Source organism: Colossoma macropomum, unplaced genomic scaffold (assembly GCF_904425465.1).
Source record: "Colossoma macropomum unplaced genomic scaffold, Colossoma_macropomum, whole genome shotgun sequence".
Lineage (NCBI taxonomy): Eukaryota > Metazoa > Chordata > Actinopteri > Characiformes > Serrasalmidae > Colossoma > Colossoma macropomum.
In genome coordinates this window covers 15,974,354-15,989,783 of record NW_023494797.1, presented here as the reverse complement: position 1 = coordinate 15,989,783, position 15,430 = coordinate 15,974,354, and the positions used below count along the sequence as shown (strand labels likewise).

At 39.2% G+C, this 15,430-nt stretch overlaps 1 protein-coding gene across 1 annotated transcript in view; it reads left to right on the top strand.

Annotated features, from left to right (window-relative positions):
• The window catches only part of piezo1 (piezo-type mechanosensitive ion channel component 1), a 134,844-nt gene that overhangs the window by 96,015 nt on the left and 23,399 nt on the right, over positions 1 to 15,430 (top strand). The window contains 10 exon segments of the mRNA XM_036584417.1: positions 1,167 to 1,263; positions 2,064 to 2,229; positions 4,117 to 4,206; positions 4,367 to 4,443; positions 6,050 to 6,142; positions 6,910 to 7,010; positions 8,579 to 8,693; positions 9,373 to 9,447; positions 12,897 to 13,072; positions 14,763 to 14,875. Of these exon segments, the coding sequence (XP_036440310.1) occupies positions 1,167 to 1,263; positions 2,064 to 2,229; positions 4,117 to 4,206; positions 4,367 to 4,443; positions 6,050 to 6,142; positions 6,910 to 7,010; positions 8,579 to 8,693; positions 9,373 to 9,447; positions 12,897 to 13,072; positions 14,763 to 14,875 (1,103 nt within the window).

The following is a 15,430-nucleotide window of genomic DNA, read 5'->3' as shown; positions in this document are numbered from 1 at the left end:
GTTGAGTCTTGAGTGGGTGGGGTTTCAGAGTTAAGTCTCAAGTCTTTAGTAGAAGAATGAAGCCTCTACTAAACCTGTCAGGTTCAACAGGTCACAGGTTGGTTACAGGTGCCAGAATATCAATGAGTGCGTATGCATGCACTCAGTAATCTGATCATAATCGGATTTCTGCAGTTATCCGATTATTCAAATAGTCATGTAAACACCATACTCCAATCTAGAAATCCGATTAAGAAATCCGATAAAGAGGCTGGATTCTAGCTCAGTAATTAGATTTCTCAACTCTTGCTTCGATTTCTGTCGGATTTCTCAGTCTGCGCATGCGCTGAGATCAGACGGTGGATGTCTCGAGACGCAGCAAAACACTGTTGGAGCGGCGCTGAAACCAAAAACGAAATAAAGGATTTAAATATTCTTCATCTTCTGGATGATGTATGTTCATATTTTCAGGTAAAGGGGGTCGATGTTAAAAAAAAAAATCTGTTACATTACTTTTATGTTACGTCGTCTTCTGTGATGTTTATTGGCTGGTTGTAAAACAGAAATCTGATTACTACCTGACTCATGTAGACCCAGAATTTCCCCATTATCTGATTACTCAAGTGCATGCAAACGCATTGATCAGATTACTGACAAAATCTGATTTTCTGCAGTTATCGGATTATTAAGTACATGTAAACACACTCATTGTTGCACCATTTAAAGTGGAACTTAAAATTTGAAAAGGCTGAGCAGGAATCTCACTTCAGTTTGATGTGAAACGGTTGGTTAGTCTGTAATTTGTGCAGCACATAAGGTAGGTAGCTGGTGTAGTACAGTCATATGTAAAAGTTTGGTTGCCCTGATCAAATAACATTTTGTTGTTTGTTTGTTTTACAGAATGTAACTTTTGCACAGGCCACATTTTATGTTGTTAAAAATACAATATAAAATGTGGCCTTTGCGAAGGTTATGGCACAGTTTATGTTTGGCACATTTGGCAGAAACAAAAGGTTTTATTTATTCAACACATGAAAGTTGGCGCTCCTAATTTGATCGGTTCATTTGTGTTTTTTTCTCAGGCTGAATTTTCATGAGTTGTAAGTCTTGTTGTGAGTCACTGACTTATGTCCTCAGTTCTGATGTGCTTGTCTGCTGGTGTTTATGTATTTATGTGTCTCTATCAGATCCTGGCCTGTGTGTTTGTAGCTGAGATGCAGTCTCGCTTCTGCTGGGTGATCCAGCTCTTCAGTCTGGTCTGCACAGTCAAAGGCTATTATGACCGTAAGTCTACTAATTTTTAAAAATGTGGTGTTAAACCCCTTACAGTAATATCCCATAAAGTACAGTATTGTGTGTGAACCTCTTAGGCATCAATACAAACAACACTAATGCAATGAGTCGTGATCTGTTAGCATAACATTTTCCAAATCTGTCCTTGTTACCTGGTATTAAGTGTAGGTATCATCAGATACCTGGTTTGGATGGACAGTATTTCATTATGGTAAATCAGATGTACTGCTGGTGGAATTTAACATGTATACAATGATTGAGGGTGTTGAAGAGAAGCCTGAGACTATGTTTTTGTTACCAGCTCCACTTTTTTTGAAAACAGGAAGGTTTTTACTGTATTTATGTTTATTTGTATATATTCTGATGTTAAACAGTGTTTTTACTGGCACAAACTGCCACAATAAATAAAACACTATGCTAAGGTCCTGTTTTTGGCCAAACATATATATTTTAGGCGTAAATAAAATCCCCCCAAAAAGTTGTATGGTTATTATCTGTATTTGTATCTGTATTATATATACAGTTCAGTGTTAATAGACCTCTTGAGTGTATTTTTTTTGAATTATTCAAAATAATGTAATACATCAAAGTATCGTAATCGGATTAGGACTTTGTGAAGTCAGAGTTGTTTCCCCTTTAAAAAATAATATTCAGTGTTTTGTAGAACTGTCTGCTTGAAGAGGTCTTCTACAGCTGTGACTGGGCTAAACCTGAGCTAATTCTGCCTGTGCACATCTGTATGCGTACGTACATACCTGTGTCCATTTGTATGTGTGTTTGTGACTCTACAGCTGAGTCTCTGAGCGATAAGGACTGCAGTTTGCCCGTAGAGGAGGCCGGCATTATCTGGGACAGCATCTGCTTCTTCTTCCTCCTGCTGCAGAGGAGAGTCTTCCTCAGCTTTTACTTCCTGCACGTCACAGCGGACCTGCAGGCTTCAGCGCGACAGGCCTCCAGGTGAGAGCACCCCCTGCTGGAGCTTACCAGTGGGGCAAAACGAGAGGGGTCTGGTTGTGCAGTCAGTAAGCTGCTGGTACTAATGATTTCAGTCTAGTGCAGGGGTGTCAAACTCAGCCACTAAAAGGGCCATACTAAAAAATCTCAACACATCCGAAGGCCAGAGAGAGTCAACAGCAAAATGTAGCCAGGTACACCTTCAAATATTCCATGTGAATAGTAAATAAGTAAGTAAGTAAAGTTTATTTATATAGCGCTTTTTACAGCAGGTGTTGTCACAAAGCAGCTTTACAAGGAAATCAGCATTACAGAAAGAAATCCGGGTCCAAGCCCCCATGAGCGTCGCCAGTGGCGACAGTGGCAAGGAAAAACTCCCTAAGAAACAGGAAGAAACCTTGAGAGGAACCAAGACTCAGAAGGGGAACCCATCCTCCTCTGGTTGACACCGGATAATAAACATTGTTAGTACAAAAACAGGGAAAACAGGTGGAGCAAATGATTAATTTAATTAGTTTAGTTCATGCAGCAGCGTCAGTGGGGTCAGGTTGTGAGGGTGAGGTTTGCACGGCGTAGTACAGCATGGACCTTGATGGTGGTCAAGCCGCTCCAGAGGGCTGGCGAGCAGTGGCACCCGATCAAGGCAGAAGAGGCAGCAGCATCAGACGCACAGGATGGGCAGTTGTTCAACTCGGCAAAGGAAAGAAAGAAAGGAAAAACACACAGAGTCAGTTCTGTAATGGGTGATTGATTAATTTGATTAGTTTAAATGATTGATATATGTAGGCTACATTAGCTACAGATGAATTTTAAATCTCTTTAAATGTGCCCAGGATGTAGGTCTGTGCTTGGTCTCAACGCCTGACATCTTTTCTGCTACAAGTTCATTGATTCTTAATCAGTTTCTGAGCTGCTGAGTGTTTACAGTGTTAATAGTGTTTATGTTGGTTGTGCTGCAGCTAAAACGCAGCTGGTGTGTTTGGTGGTATGACATTGGCAATAGGGTGTAAAACTACTCTCCTATAGACTGCTGTTGGGGGAAGGGGGTGAAAATATTTTCGAGTGCTGAATTGGATTGTTCCACGGGCCTGATCTGACCCGCGGGCCTTGCGTTTGACACATGGGGTCTAGTGTAAGACAGGGTTCCCAACCGTCCAACCTTCCAAAACGTGGACTGAGCTAAAGCCCATAGTGGCTTTAATTTGGCGGGGGGGTGTGTTGTTGTTGTTGAGGCATGTTTTAGCTTTTAATGGGAACGAGTTTGTATGAGTAGTCTCATTTCTCACCGTGTACAACGTTTCGCCACATTAGCATATCTAGGGGCGGGAAATCTGTGCTTTGTGTAGTTATGTTTTAGATGCTTGTTTTTAATCGTTCTTGTCTTCAATTTTTTTTTAAAATAAAAATCAGTATTGGGAGTTTCTTGGTTTTTGACTATAAGCTTTAAATACACTGCCAAAATAGATATAGATATATATATATATATATATATATATATAGAGAGAGAGAGAGAGAGAGAGAGAGAGAAATATAGAAATTTGGTTTTTTTTTAAAAAAATACCCATTTTGAATTTGATGCCAACATATATATATTTACCACTGCGACCCAGAAGGATAAGTGGTTTAGATGATGTGTGTATGTATGTATATATATTTATATACATATATTTTATTTAATTATAAGCTAGTGGATTTCAGCAGTTATGTTACCTCACTGCTGCATTGTTGCAGCCCATTGTCAAACAATCCAGTGCGCATCCCAGTGTTTGGGAACCTCTGATCTTAAAAACAAGCTAGAGATATTGACACATGTGTTCATTTAAGCACCTAAACTTATATTCGGTTGACTGATTGCATTTCCATACTGAATTTCTGTTTATGTGTGGACAGGGGTTTTGAGCTGTTCAGAGCCAGCATCATAAAGAACATGCGTTTCCATCAACAAGCAGAGAAGAAATCCATCCAGCAACTGAAAAGCTCGTGAGTTACTGTTCCTTTCCAGAAACAGAGATGTCCCTCACATTCTAGTCCTGCCTCGATATATTTGCAACACAAAAAGAAACCTTTGAGATGATTTGTCTAACTCCTCTGGTGCAGGACAGTAAAGTGCGTCAGTCTGAATGTTTGTCTGTCTCCGCAGCATGCAGCGAATCCGTGATAAGCAGCAGAAATATAAAGAAGGTCGGAAGGCGTCCGAGACAGAGGAGCACCCATCAGGTACAACGTCACTGTGACTCCCACCAAGAAATCAGGATTAGTAGCAGAAGAAGTAACACAATTGACTCTCCAAGCATATTAAGCTGCCAAATGACATTGGGTTAGCAGCAGTTTGAAATTGGCCTTAGTCCTCCTAGCCCAGGGGTCGGCAACGCAAATGTTAAGAAGAGCCAGTTTGTCCTTTCAACAAAAATTCTCAACATTTTATGTCCATTTTACCATCTTGGCTGTAAATATGTCTCGGTATGTGCTGATGCACTAGTCTAGCCTAAAATATAATATAAATGAAAGCGCACTTACTTTGCTCTGCTTTAAGCTTTTGCTCAGCTACAGCTGCTTTTCTCACATCTCCAGCAGGAAACATTTTTGCAAAAATAGAATAGTTTCTTGTAAAATGTCTCTCAACATTCATCTTTTTACTAGTCTGAAGTCGCTTCTCATTTGCAAGATTCATATTCAAAGTTTCCCATTTCGACCTTAAATGCCGCCAGATTGTAACTGCTGCACCATTTAAGAAGAATTCGAGTGAGAAGCTGGCGAATAAGAAACTGACTTTGTGACTTTTTAGTGTTTGACAGTTTCGTATTGCAGATTAAACAACCAGCTGGAGTGATTTTATTAATGCAAATAAATCCATTCGTCTCTAAATTATCGATATTCATCTTAAATCTCTCTTGCCGTTTTATTAGCTACTAGCTAGGTGACATTGTCTGCGTTGCTATGGTGACCAGCAGTCTGGGTGCCGATCTTCAGGGTTAAAGGGTGAATTAGCAGTTCTACATTAACTCCAGATTTAAGACCATTTATTGTTAAACTGTGTTGAACGATCAGCAGAGCTTTATTTTACTGTAAAGGAGGATTATTTTATTTTTACCTACAAACCTAATTCTGCTGTGGAGCCACAACAGGACAGTAAAAGTGCTGCATGTTGCCGACCCCTGTCCCAGCCCCTCCTAGCTTGATAGCAGTGTGTGACGGGGGAAACCTAGTGAGCTGGTGAAAATGGCAATAACTTAACATACATTAACTATTGTTTCTATAGTTGATTAATCCACCACCTATTATTTGAGTAATTGGCTAATGGAACTGTTATGCTTTGAATTCTGTTGTCACCAATATTTTACATTCCACATGCCCAGTCTACCCAATCTAATCTCTCGTCTTTGCCAAACTGGCACACACATTGCACATTACTAAGAAAATGTTTGGGGCTGTAGAGCTGTGTGATTGTGCCTTTTGTCTAGAATCCTGGGCTTCAGCACACTTAGTTTGTGGAAATCCTTCAAATTTATAGCAAACACACACATCACATGAATAAAATGAGAAGAGATCAGTACAAAAAAAGTAAAATAAAAGTGTTTGGCAAACTTTATGAGCAAATTTGTCCTTATAAATGCAGTAAAACAACGAAAGCCCTCGATGCGTCCTAAAGTGAATTACACTCGGTCACGATGAGTGTGTGAGTCAGCTTTTTTCCATAATCAACATCATTGACAGCTAATTGACTATCAGATTATCAGTGCAGTCCAACACACATACAGAAAGCAGAATAAAAAGATGCTACTTGCTTTGTGTGAACCCTCAATCCTGCTCTGCTGTTCCACAGAGTTGCAGGAGGAGAGGACAGAGAGGAAGGAAAAGAAGGAAGGGTCCTCTAGTCAGAAAGAGTGGTACCGGCCCTGGATAGACCACGCAACGGGTACACCAACAACACACTGTCTCCAGTATATTCCACACCCACAGGCTGAATGTGCAAAAGTCAGAGACCACCTTTCATTTATTTAGTTTCCAGAACAAAACAACCATTAAGTATTTATTTCTCAGATGATGTTTCTGAGGAGATCAGACATAAGATAATCCACTTGCACAAGGAAAGAGAAAGTCTGATCCACTCAGACCGGCGCAACACACACTAACACAACACCACCACGTCAGTGTTACTTCAGTGCTGAGAATGATCCACCACCCAAATAGTACCTGCTCTGTGACGGTCCATGAGGGTCCTGACCACTGAAGAACAGGGTAAAAGGGGGCTAACAAAGTATGCAGAGAAACGGATGGACTGTAACTGTAGAACTACAAAGTGCACCTATATAATAAGTGGAGCTAAAATGGACAATGAGTGTAGAAACAAGGAGGTGGTCATAAAGTAACGCCTGATCGGTGCAAGTGAAAACAAGAGTTTTGAAAACTGGAGTTTAAAAAAATGATTGAAAGCTACAGAGAAAAATGGGACTCCTAACAACCACCTGGAAAACCTGGTAGACACCAAAACTGTCCCCATCAGATAAACAGCACCTAAAGCTTTCATCTATGAGAGAGAGGAGAAAATCAAGCTCCACTCTTGTTAGTGCAGTCGTGCTAACTGGGTCTGCATTAGTTTTTAATTCATCCATACCTCTGATTTTAATTATACCTGCTGCCGCCTGATGTGTCGTTCTTTTTGTGTATGTGGATCTCTTGTAGTGTTGCATTCTGGAGATTATTACCTGTTTGAGTCTGACAGTGAAGAGGAGGAGGACGTCTCAGTTGAAGAGCAGAAACAACGTAAACAGACTGCATTTCAGGTGACACATGCGCACCAGCCCCAGTTAACTAGTACTAACCATTAAACAATCATCTTGGATAGCTAGTGACTCGGTACCTCATTTTTCCTCCTCTGCCTCATCCAGTTTTTCCAGATACACTCTTAGAATTAAAAATGTTACTGAATGGTTCTTGGCTTGGATTTACAGTTTAATTAATATATAACCTTTACATCAAGTGGAGGTTCTTTACATGTTGAAATGATTCTTCACACATTTACAGAAATAGTTCTGTACATCAGAATCAGAATCGGAATACTTTATTGATCCCAGAGGGAAATTGCAGTTGTTACAGTTGCAACCATTAATGTAAAAGAATAAACACTCTAATAATTTAAAACAAATAATTTAAAACAAGAGAGAAATCCAGAACAACTTACAATTTGATCAGTTTTACACAGGTAGGCAAAGGTAGTGTTAGGAGTCTTGCCCAAGGACTCTTATAGGTATAGTATAGGGTGCCTGCCTAAGCAGGGAATTGAACCCCAGTCTACAGCACAGAAGGCCTTACCCACTACACCATACCAACCACAACCTCTTTGAAGAACAATCATTTGAAAGGTTCTTCAGAGAAACAAATATGGCTCTTCCATGACTTTGCTTTCAAAATGTGTTTTATTTTTTTTTTCATTATTGTCAGTAAAATGTTGCAGATAAATATATGAAATTATTTATATAATTATACTACAACTGTACAACTGATTTCAGCATCATTAACAGAGGCACAGGTTGTTGTAAAATTGCTGAGAAACGTCAAAAAGTTTTAAAGAAGTTAAAATATTAAATAAGGCATCAAAGTAAATAAACAGTGTCAAAGTCAGCTGTATTGTCATTTATTTGCATGACAGATTGTTGTTTTGGGAGAGGAATGTAATGTAGTTTCTCCAGCTCACAGTGCTACATTTAACACAGAACAGCAGCAGATAAAGAGCAGAGAGACAAAAAGTACAATAAATACAAACGATACAAACATACAAGCACTGCACCATAACTACAGCTATACAAGCACTAAGCACAGGACGTAGAGACTAACCATTGAACAAAGAGAAACTAGACCAGCTGTTGGTTCACAGCAGCAATAATTGTCGTGTATGTATTATTATTAGTGCACTGATAATTAATAAAAGTCTTTAGTTGCCCATCCACAAAGATTAATAAAACTGCAGACAGTGTACAGATTAAAGTGACTGCATTTCAAGTGAGTGAGATTAATTTTTCACATTAAAGTGAATGGATGCAGAAGGTAAAGTGCAGCAGATGAAAGTCAGGAGTATTGATATACCTTCAAGTTTATAGGATTTCACACTGTTTAAGTTTTTCCACTCTGTATAAGTTAACATTTAAGAAAATAACATCAGTTATTAATATGATGATTCAAACTTTTGAATGCTAGAATATATGTTGAATTTGTTGGAGAAACAGTGTGTTTAGAGGTTAAAGGTTCAGGCCAGACGATGAAAGCCCCTGTGGTGCTGTTAGTGAGGCAGTATTTGTGTGTGTGTGTGTGTGTGTGTGTGTGTGTGTGTGTGTGTGTGTGTGTGACTCCACAGCTGGCGTACCAGGCGTGGGTGCGCAGTGCTAAACAGGCACTGAGAGAGCGGCAGCAGAGACAGAGAGAGCAAAGACTGGAGAGAGAAAGACAACAGGCCAGCTCACGAGCCTCAGGTCAGACTAGTCACACACATATATACATTTATATACACACATGAGGTATAGGGTTTTTGTACCTTGTGGTATATACAGTCATATAGGTATCCCATATGTGTATATATAAGTATGTACGTGTAATACTGACGTATTGTATATATTATACAGCCATATACAGAAGTTTGAACGCCCCCAGTCAAATGATATGTTTTTTGATTTTCTAAGTGAAAATAAACACATTCTCTACAGAGGACACACTTGGCACTTGGCAAAAATATGGCATTTTCTGAAAATTGTAGTCCACAATTTCTGTTTATTTGCTGAATTTAAAATATTGGGGGAAAAAAATAAAACTTACAATTAAACATGTGCCATAACTTTTTTGCGCAGGCCACATTTTAGGTTATAATTTTTTCAATAGGTTAAATAATTCATCAAATAAACAGTAATTATGCATGAAATTGTGCATATATATATATATATATACATATATATATATATATATATATATATATATATATATATGTATGTATATATATATATATATATATATATATATGTATGTATATGTATACACACACACACATTCACACACACATATATGTACCCTTATGTAATAATATGTTCCATATGTATTACATATATGTAAGTAATTCTATCAATAATAATAACTGTATGTAATATTTCATTTAATCAGGTGATGGTGAGGAGGCTGGTGCTGGGACGTCACAGGTGGAGGAGCAGGAGCTGGGAGAGGAAGCGGAGGAGTCAGGTAAATTACTCACCTGTAAAAACCCTAAAACCCAAGCTTCTTCAGTGCTGCATCATTCATCTGTCTATGCCCCTCCTATGTCTATGAGCTGCTGTTGCGAGGTTGGACAAGCTTTACAGACTGGATTTACAGTGAGCACACAACTCAGTTCCTGTCAAATTACCCACGTTTAGAGTGTGTTATTAAATTCAAATGATATTTATTTTGTTTGTGTGTGAAAGGTCACACTGGGGGGGGGGATTGAATGTGGGTCTTCTGTGTAATTTTGTGTAAGGTTTTTAGGGATGAACTTTTGACAGTCTTGATAGGCTTAAGTTCACTAGCTTCTGCAGTTGTAATACTACAAACTATTAAACCATGTGGTAAACAAAAATGTGCGTCCTCTGAATTATGAGGTCATTAATTAGTCGAAATATTAATATTGCTGCATATGTGAACACCGGACTGAAGTCTACTAATAAAATTCAATAATATTATACTTCACTGGCTACTCAAAATGTAGGCTGCTACTGGCAAAGTCACTTAACACCTATATATAAAGGTACCAAACTGTCACTGGGGCAGTGCCCCTCTTGTCACTGGGGTGGGACCCTAAAGGGTACATCTCAGTACCTTTAGTCAGGGAACATAACTGAACCATAATCCATTGAAATTATATTTTCTGAGTTGTACTGACTCCACACACCCCGTCTCGTCTCCAGGCTTTTATTTTATTGCTCTGTTTTAAAACATTTGGTTATGAAAAGGTACAAATATGGAAAAACCTTATTTAAGGTTCACAACTGGACTTTAAAACCACTGTTGTGCCTTTAAAGGTATATTTGTCATTGTTTGTACCTTGATGAATGAAAAAGGTACCTGCACAGAACCTTTATTTCTAACAGGGGGGTTAGCATGTATGTAATTTCAGGCCTGTTAGTAAAATTTTTAAGCACTTAGTACAACTTTTTTAGCACCAAGATAAAAACTACATAAAATGTTTCTAAAAAGTATAAATCTTAACAAGTGAAACAAGTTATTATTTAACTGTTGAAAAACAGAAGCATGTGAAAGGTTTGTGATTTAATGTAAACTTTGCAGATAATTCCTTTTCTCCTATGAGAGGGTTGCTATTAGCACTCAAGTAGTGTTTTTTCTGTATCTTTTAGTGCAAGAAAAGCCCCCAACAGCAGTTATGCATGTGTAGTTGAAGTCATACATTTTAAAATGTGAAGCAAAATAATCAATACCTAAAACAGGGTTTCTCAACCTTTTCCACCCCAAGGACCACCTGTTCATATATGCAAATCAGAGCACTTCCTTTTCCTGAGTGCTGATACTGGAAACCTGAGAATCAGAGCCTGAAAAAGATCAGACATAAAAACCAAAATTTGCAGTTATGTTAAAAAAACAAAACCTAACGTTAAAAATGATTGATGTTTGCAGTGATGTTTAAAAAAAAACAAAAAAGAAATGTAAGAGGTAGATGTGGACTGTGCTTTGAGGCGCAGTCCATCGTATTCTCACTGAAAATACTCCACTGGCTTTCCCACAAGAAAATTGTTTGGTCTTGATGTCTTTTTAGTTTTGAGGGTTTTTTGTGGTTAAACCTCACTCCACTCACTGGGCTTTTGGATTAGCGTCATCATAATTAACAATAATAATAAAGCTTACTTTCTGTCTGCCTCTCTGTTTCTGGTTTATCCATTTGAGTTTAACCACTCTGGTTGCTGATGCTCAGCCAAAATGACACTCATGAGCTCAAATCAAACACATCTCTTCTATTGTTTTATGGCTCGTCTGTCATTTTTAACAGCTGCAGCTCGAGCTGCAGGAACAATATGAGAGCAAATGAGGGTCTGTAAAGAGTCAAACACTAAAACAGGCAGATTATGCTGACAGGACAGCACTGATGTGCTGCTAGAAGGAAAGGAAAGAAAGTTCTATTGATGAATTCCCTTGTTTGATCATAGAACGTGTTCCCTGAACTGAAGCAGGGTTCATGTGGAAGCGGAACGAGGCCCGCGGTTCACTACACCTACCATAAGCCCAGGAACTTAACCTGCGCTGATGACTCTGCTGTGGGGAAACGTTTAAAATCATACCCACCAAGTTGTTATAGCTCACAAATAACTGAATATAAATAACTGACCACAACCTCAGTGAGCTCTTAGACCTGGCAGAATATTTGAATGAAGATGGTTCATCACACAAGTTTAACTGTGACCTTCTATATATTTGTACAGGATTCATTTCTCATAGCGTTTGCAAAAATATTGTCCCATTGTATTTTTATCTCTACTCTTCAATAACTTAGTACTTCAGATGACCCAACGACATTTGGAGAGAAATGCATGCATAGGACAAAACGAAACATACTGACTTTAGAATATTTCTTTTAATCACATGATGCAAATCGTCAGTGTTCAAAGAAAAACAAGTGTCTCCAAAATAGTAACTTTACAGGAGAACACAAAAACATTCTTTACTTTCAATGTAAGTTAATGGAAAGAGAATTTATTCTAATCAATTTTGGAGCATTTCTATTGGTCCAATAATCATGAAATTTTCACATAATGTAAGGCACATCTGCTGAGCTCAAATGATGCAGAAAAATAAAAATCGCAAAAAATGGAGATACATGTTTTTCATTGGACAGCGACGAAATGTTTATGATAACATATAGTAAATGGGACCGACATCTGGGCTGGACACACATACACCACACCAGAGACAGGTCAGTAGAGCTCTGAGACGTTATTACAAACTCAAAAATAGACAGTTTTGCAAGAGGGAAAGAGCTCAGAGCGTGGGGGATGAGTAGAGCCGGCTGGGATCTGCTTATGGGTCCGAGTCTGTCGTTGAACCTGGTTAGAGAGAGAGAAAAAGAGTGGTTAGTCGGCATCTTTTCTCTGGGAGAGCCTCTCCACGACTGCTGCCCACATGGCCCTTTTGGTCTCTCTCCCTTGGCGTTGCAGCTTCTCTCCTCATTGGCCGACAGCCGTGTATGATCAGTTAGCCCCACCCTTCCTCTGCATGTGCTGTGGTCCACAACAAAGGTGCTGATGTTTGTTTTGGTCTGTTTTTTCAGCACCTTGGCAAGCGCTTTGGAGCAGCGTTGTGGCTCAACTGTCAGTCTCTTCCAGTGGACCTTGCGTCCACCATCACAACATACATTCATAGCATTTGGCAGATGCTTTTATCCATATCGATGTAGAATTGAGTTATATTACAGAGGTAGGCGCATGCAGCATTAGGAGTCTTGCCCAAGGACTCTTACTGGTATTGCGAGGGAAGCTTGCTCGGAAAAGCGATCTTAGGTGTGGGACTCGTCCACACTACTAAATGGCCACACATCCTCAGAGCTCTGTGGAATTTTTGCCAACATTCCATAAAGCTTGTCCAACCTTGGAACAGGTTATGCATAAATAGATTAAATGCTGTTATTTGAGACTCTGTTGTTTTTCCAGGGACTGGCAGTGATACAGTGCAGCGGATTCTGGACATCCTGAAGTTCCTCTGGGTTCTGTGTCTGGCCATGGTGGACGGTTTCACCCTCTGGCTCAACATGTTCACCAAACAATATGTAGACACGTCCACTGTTCTGTGTGATGAGCGCTACATGCTCACTCACAACATCAGCCAGGTAAGACAGCACAAAGCTACACAAATACGCTCAAAACCAACTTAGCTGAGCTTCTCTGTTAATCTCGCTTAATCTCACTTGAAGGCCCAGTCCCATTCCTTATTTTTACCCCCCTGTTTTTGAGATTCACCTTACCTATTGGAACCAAGTTACAAGGGGTAGTGGTTGAAATCTTCCGCTATAAAATGGGACCCTCAAATAAAAAGAGCATTACTTCATTCACAGCTACCAGCACTGCTCTGTAGGCGACCCTGCCAGTCTGCAGTGACAGCAGAGGAGGGTAAAGTTCAGCTTCTCATTGCTGGGCTTTAGTTACATTTAGGTCATCATATGCCTTCAAAGAGGGGGCAATTATTTATTATCACCCACCCCTAATTCTTCAGTGATATGAAGCTGAAGTCAGATATTCACCAGATTCTTGTTTGAATTTTCCTGTTCTATCTTAAATGGAGCAGCAGTTACAGTCTTGCGCTGCAGGCATCAGAACTGCTAGATTATTTAAGGTGGAACAGGAAATTTAGCTATTAGCAACCCAGACATTAGCATGCTATTAGCGATTTTTATGCTTGTTATGAAGAAAAGGACCATAATACATTGAAATTACATTAAACTAAGATAAAACAGTGATTAATTAACTTTTTAACAGATAAAAATTCTCACGTTTGTGCCGGTTTTTCTTTTTATCTCATGTCACTCTGTTTGGAGTCTCTGAAAATCCTCCGTTTGGAGGGCCATGTAGCTCTAACACTTCGCCCCACCCCTCTATCTCAACAAATTATCGGGACACCCTACCCATCGGCCTGAACACAAAAACAGAGGGGTAAGGGCTAAGTGGTAGGGGTGAGGGGTGAAATAGGATTGGGTCTTAATTTTCTGCTCTAAACATATGCACCTTTTATTTTAATCACTTGTGCTGTATTGTAACTAAACTATCCGGTACGGCCCAAAGGAGGATGACTTCTGCTTTCTGTCTGCAGTTCTTCCTCATGCTCTTGTTCCTAGATGGATAAAAATACTGTGTGCTGTCAAACAACATCCCCAACATTTTTGACTACTCCATAATGTGCTGATATAACAGATGTTGGCCTTCACCTGTTTAATCCTGAAACTTTGTTTCTTTACATAGAACATGTCAAATAAAACATATTTAACATATATAAAATACTTTAGCAACAGGTTTTTTTGTCTTCACCAAGCTGTAATTTCCTGAATCAGTTTGCTGTTGAATTTCATGCAGATCTGTTTTTGTGTGGACCTTCACACTCGTGAGAAAACTCGTCAGTGCTGAAACTCGTCAGTGCTGAATTCTGTCAAAAACACGAGTGGGCGACACCAGCATTACACATTTATAACTATTTTAAGGTGATGAAAGTGTGAAAAATGAATAAAGCAAAGAGTAAAACTAAAGCAGGTGGAAATGAAGAGTAATACTGTTAAAAGCAGGAGGCAGGCTGAGAGAACATGAACGTGAAATTTGAACCCGACCCGATCCAGACACATATTTGAGAAGTGACGTCTAAACCCTGACAAATGGAGGGGTTTTTCAGGCTCTTCTCATTAGGGGTTTGCTCTGAGACAACATCTGTTGTTAAAAGTGCTACATAAATCAAATAATATCCATTAAATTGAACTAAATAGTCCGTCTGAGTTATGCTGTTACAGCATGAAGCTGTGTCTGTTTGTTCTGTAGATGCCCTCCAGGGAGCCCATGGATGACCAGCTGTCCCAGGGCAGTGAGAGCCCCACTCTGGAGACGTGTCTAGATGAGACCGATACAGACATTAATGTCAGTGGAGCTGTGAGGTGGGTCCAGTATTTCATGGTTATGTGCCAGATAGAGTTCAGGTTATTCTTTATTCATTCCAGTAATAAAAGACAAAACCTTTCTGACAAAATTTCTGACTTCACGATGATTCAGTTTGATTCCTTAGCAAAGGGTTCAGTGAATAATAAAATATCAAATTTAATTTTAGTTTGATTCAGTTCATTTATTATGGTATGATTCAGAATTGAACATGCTTTTTATGTAAATGTGACTTGAAGAATTATGTATGTAGTAGAGGAATAAAGGCAATAAAAACAACAGATTTTCCATCATAATACGTGGCACCAATAGCCAGAGATTTTTTTTAAGGCCCAAAAAATTCTGCACACATTATTGAATAATGTAGTAAATGATTAGAGCCCATGTCTCAAACACAAGGCCCGGCACACAATCCTGTCCGGCCCACAAAAGTGTTTTAATTTTCTGTTAATATTAATATTATTTCACATTGTGCTGCACTACAGTCCCCAGCATGCACTGCAACATAATGTGCTCCGACTCTCCTGTCTCAACAACAATCTATGACAGTGGTT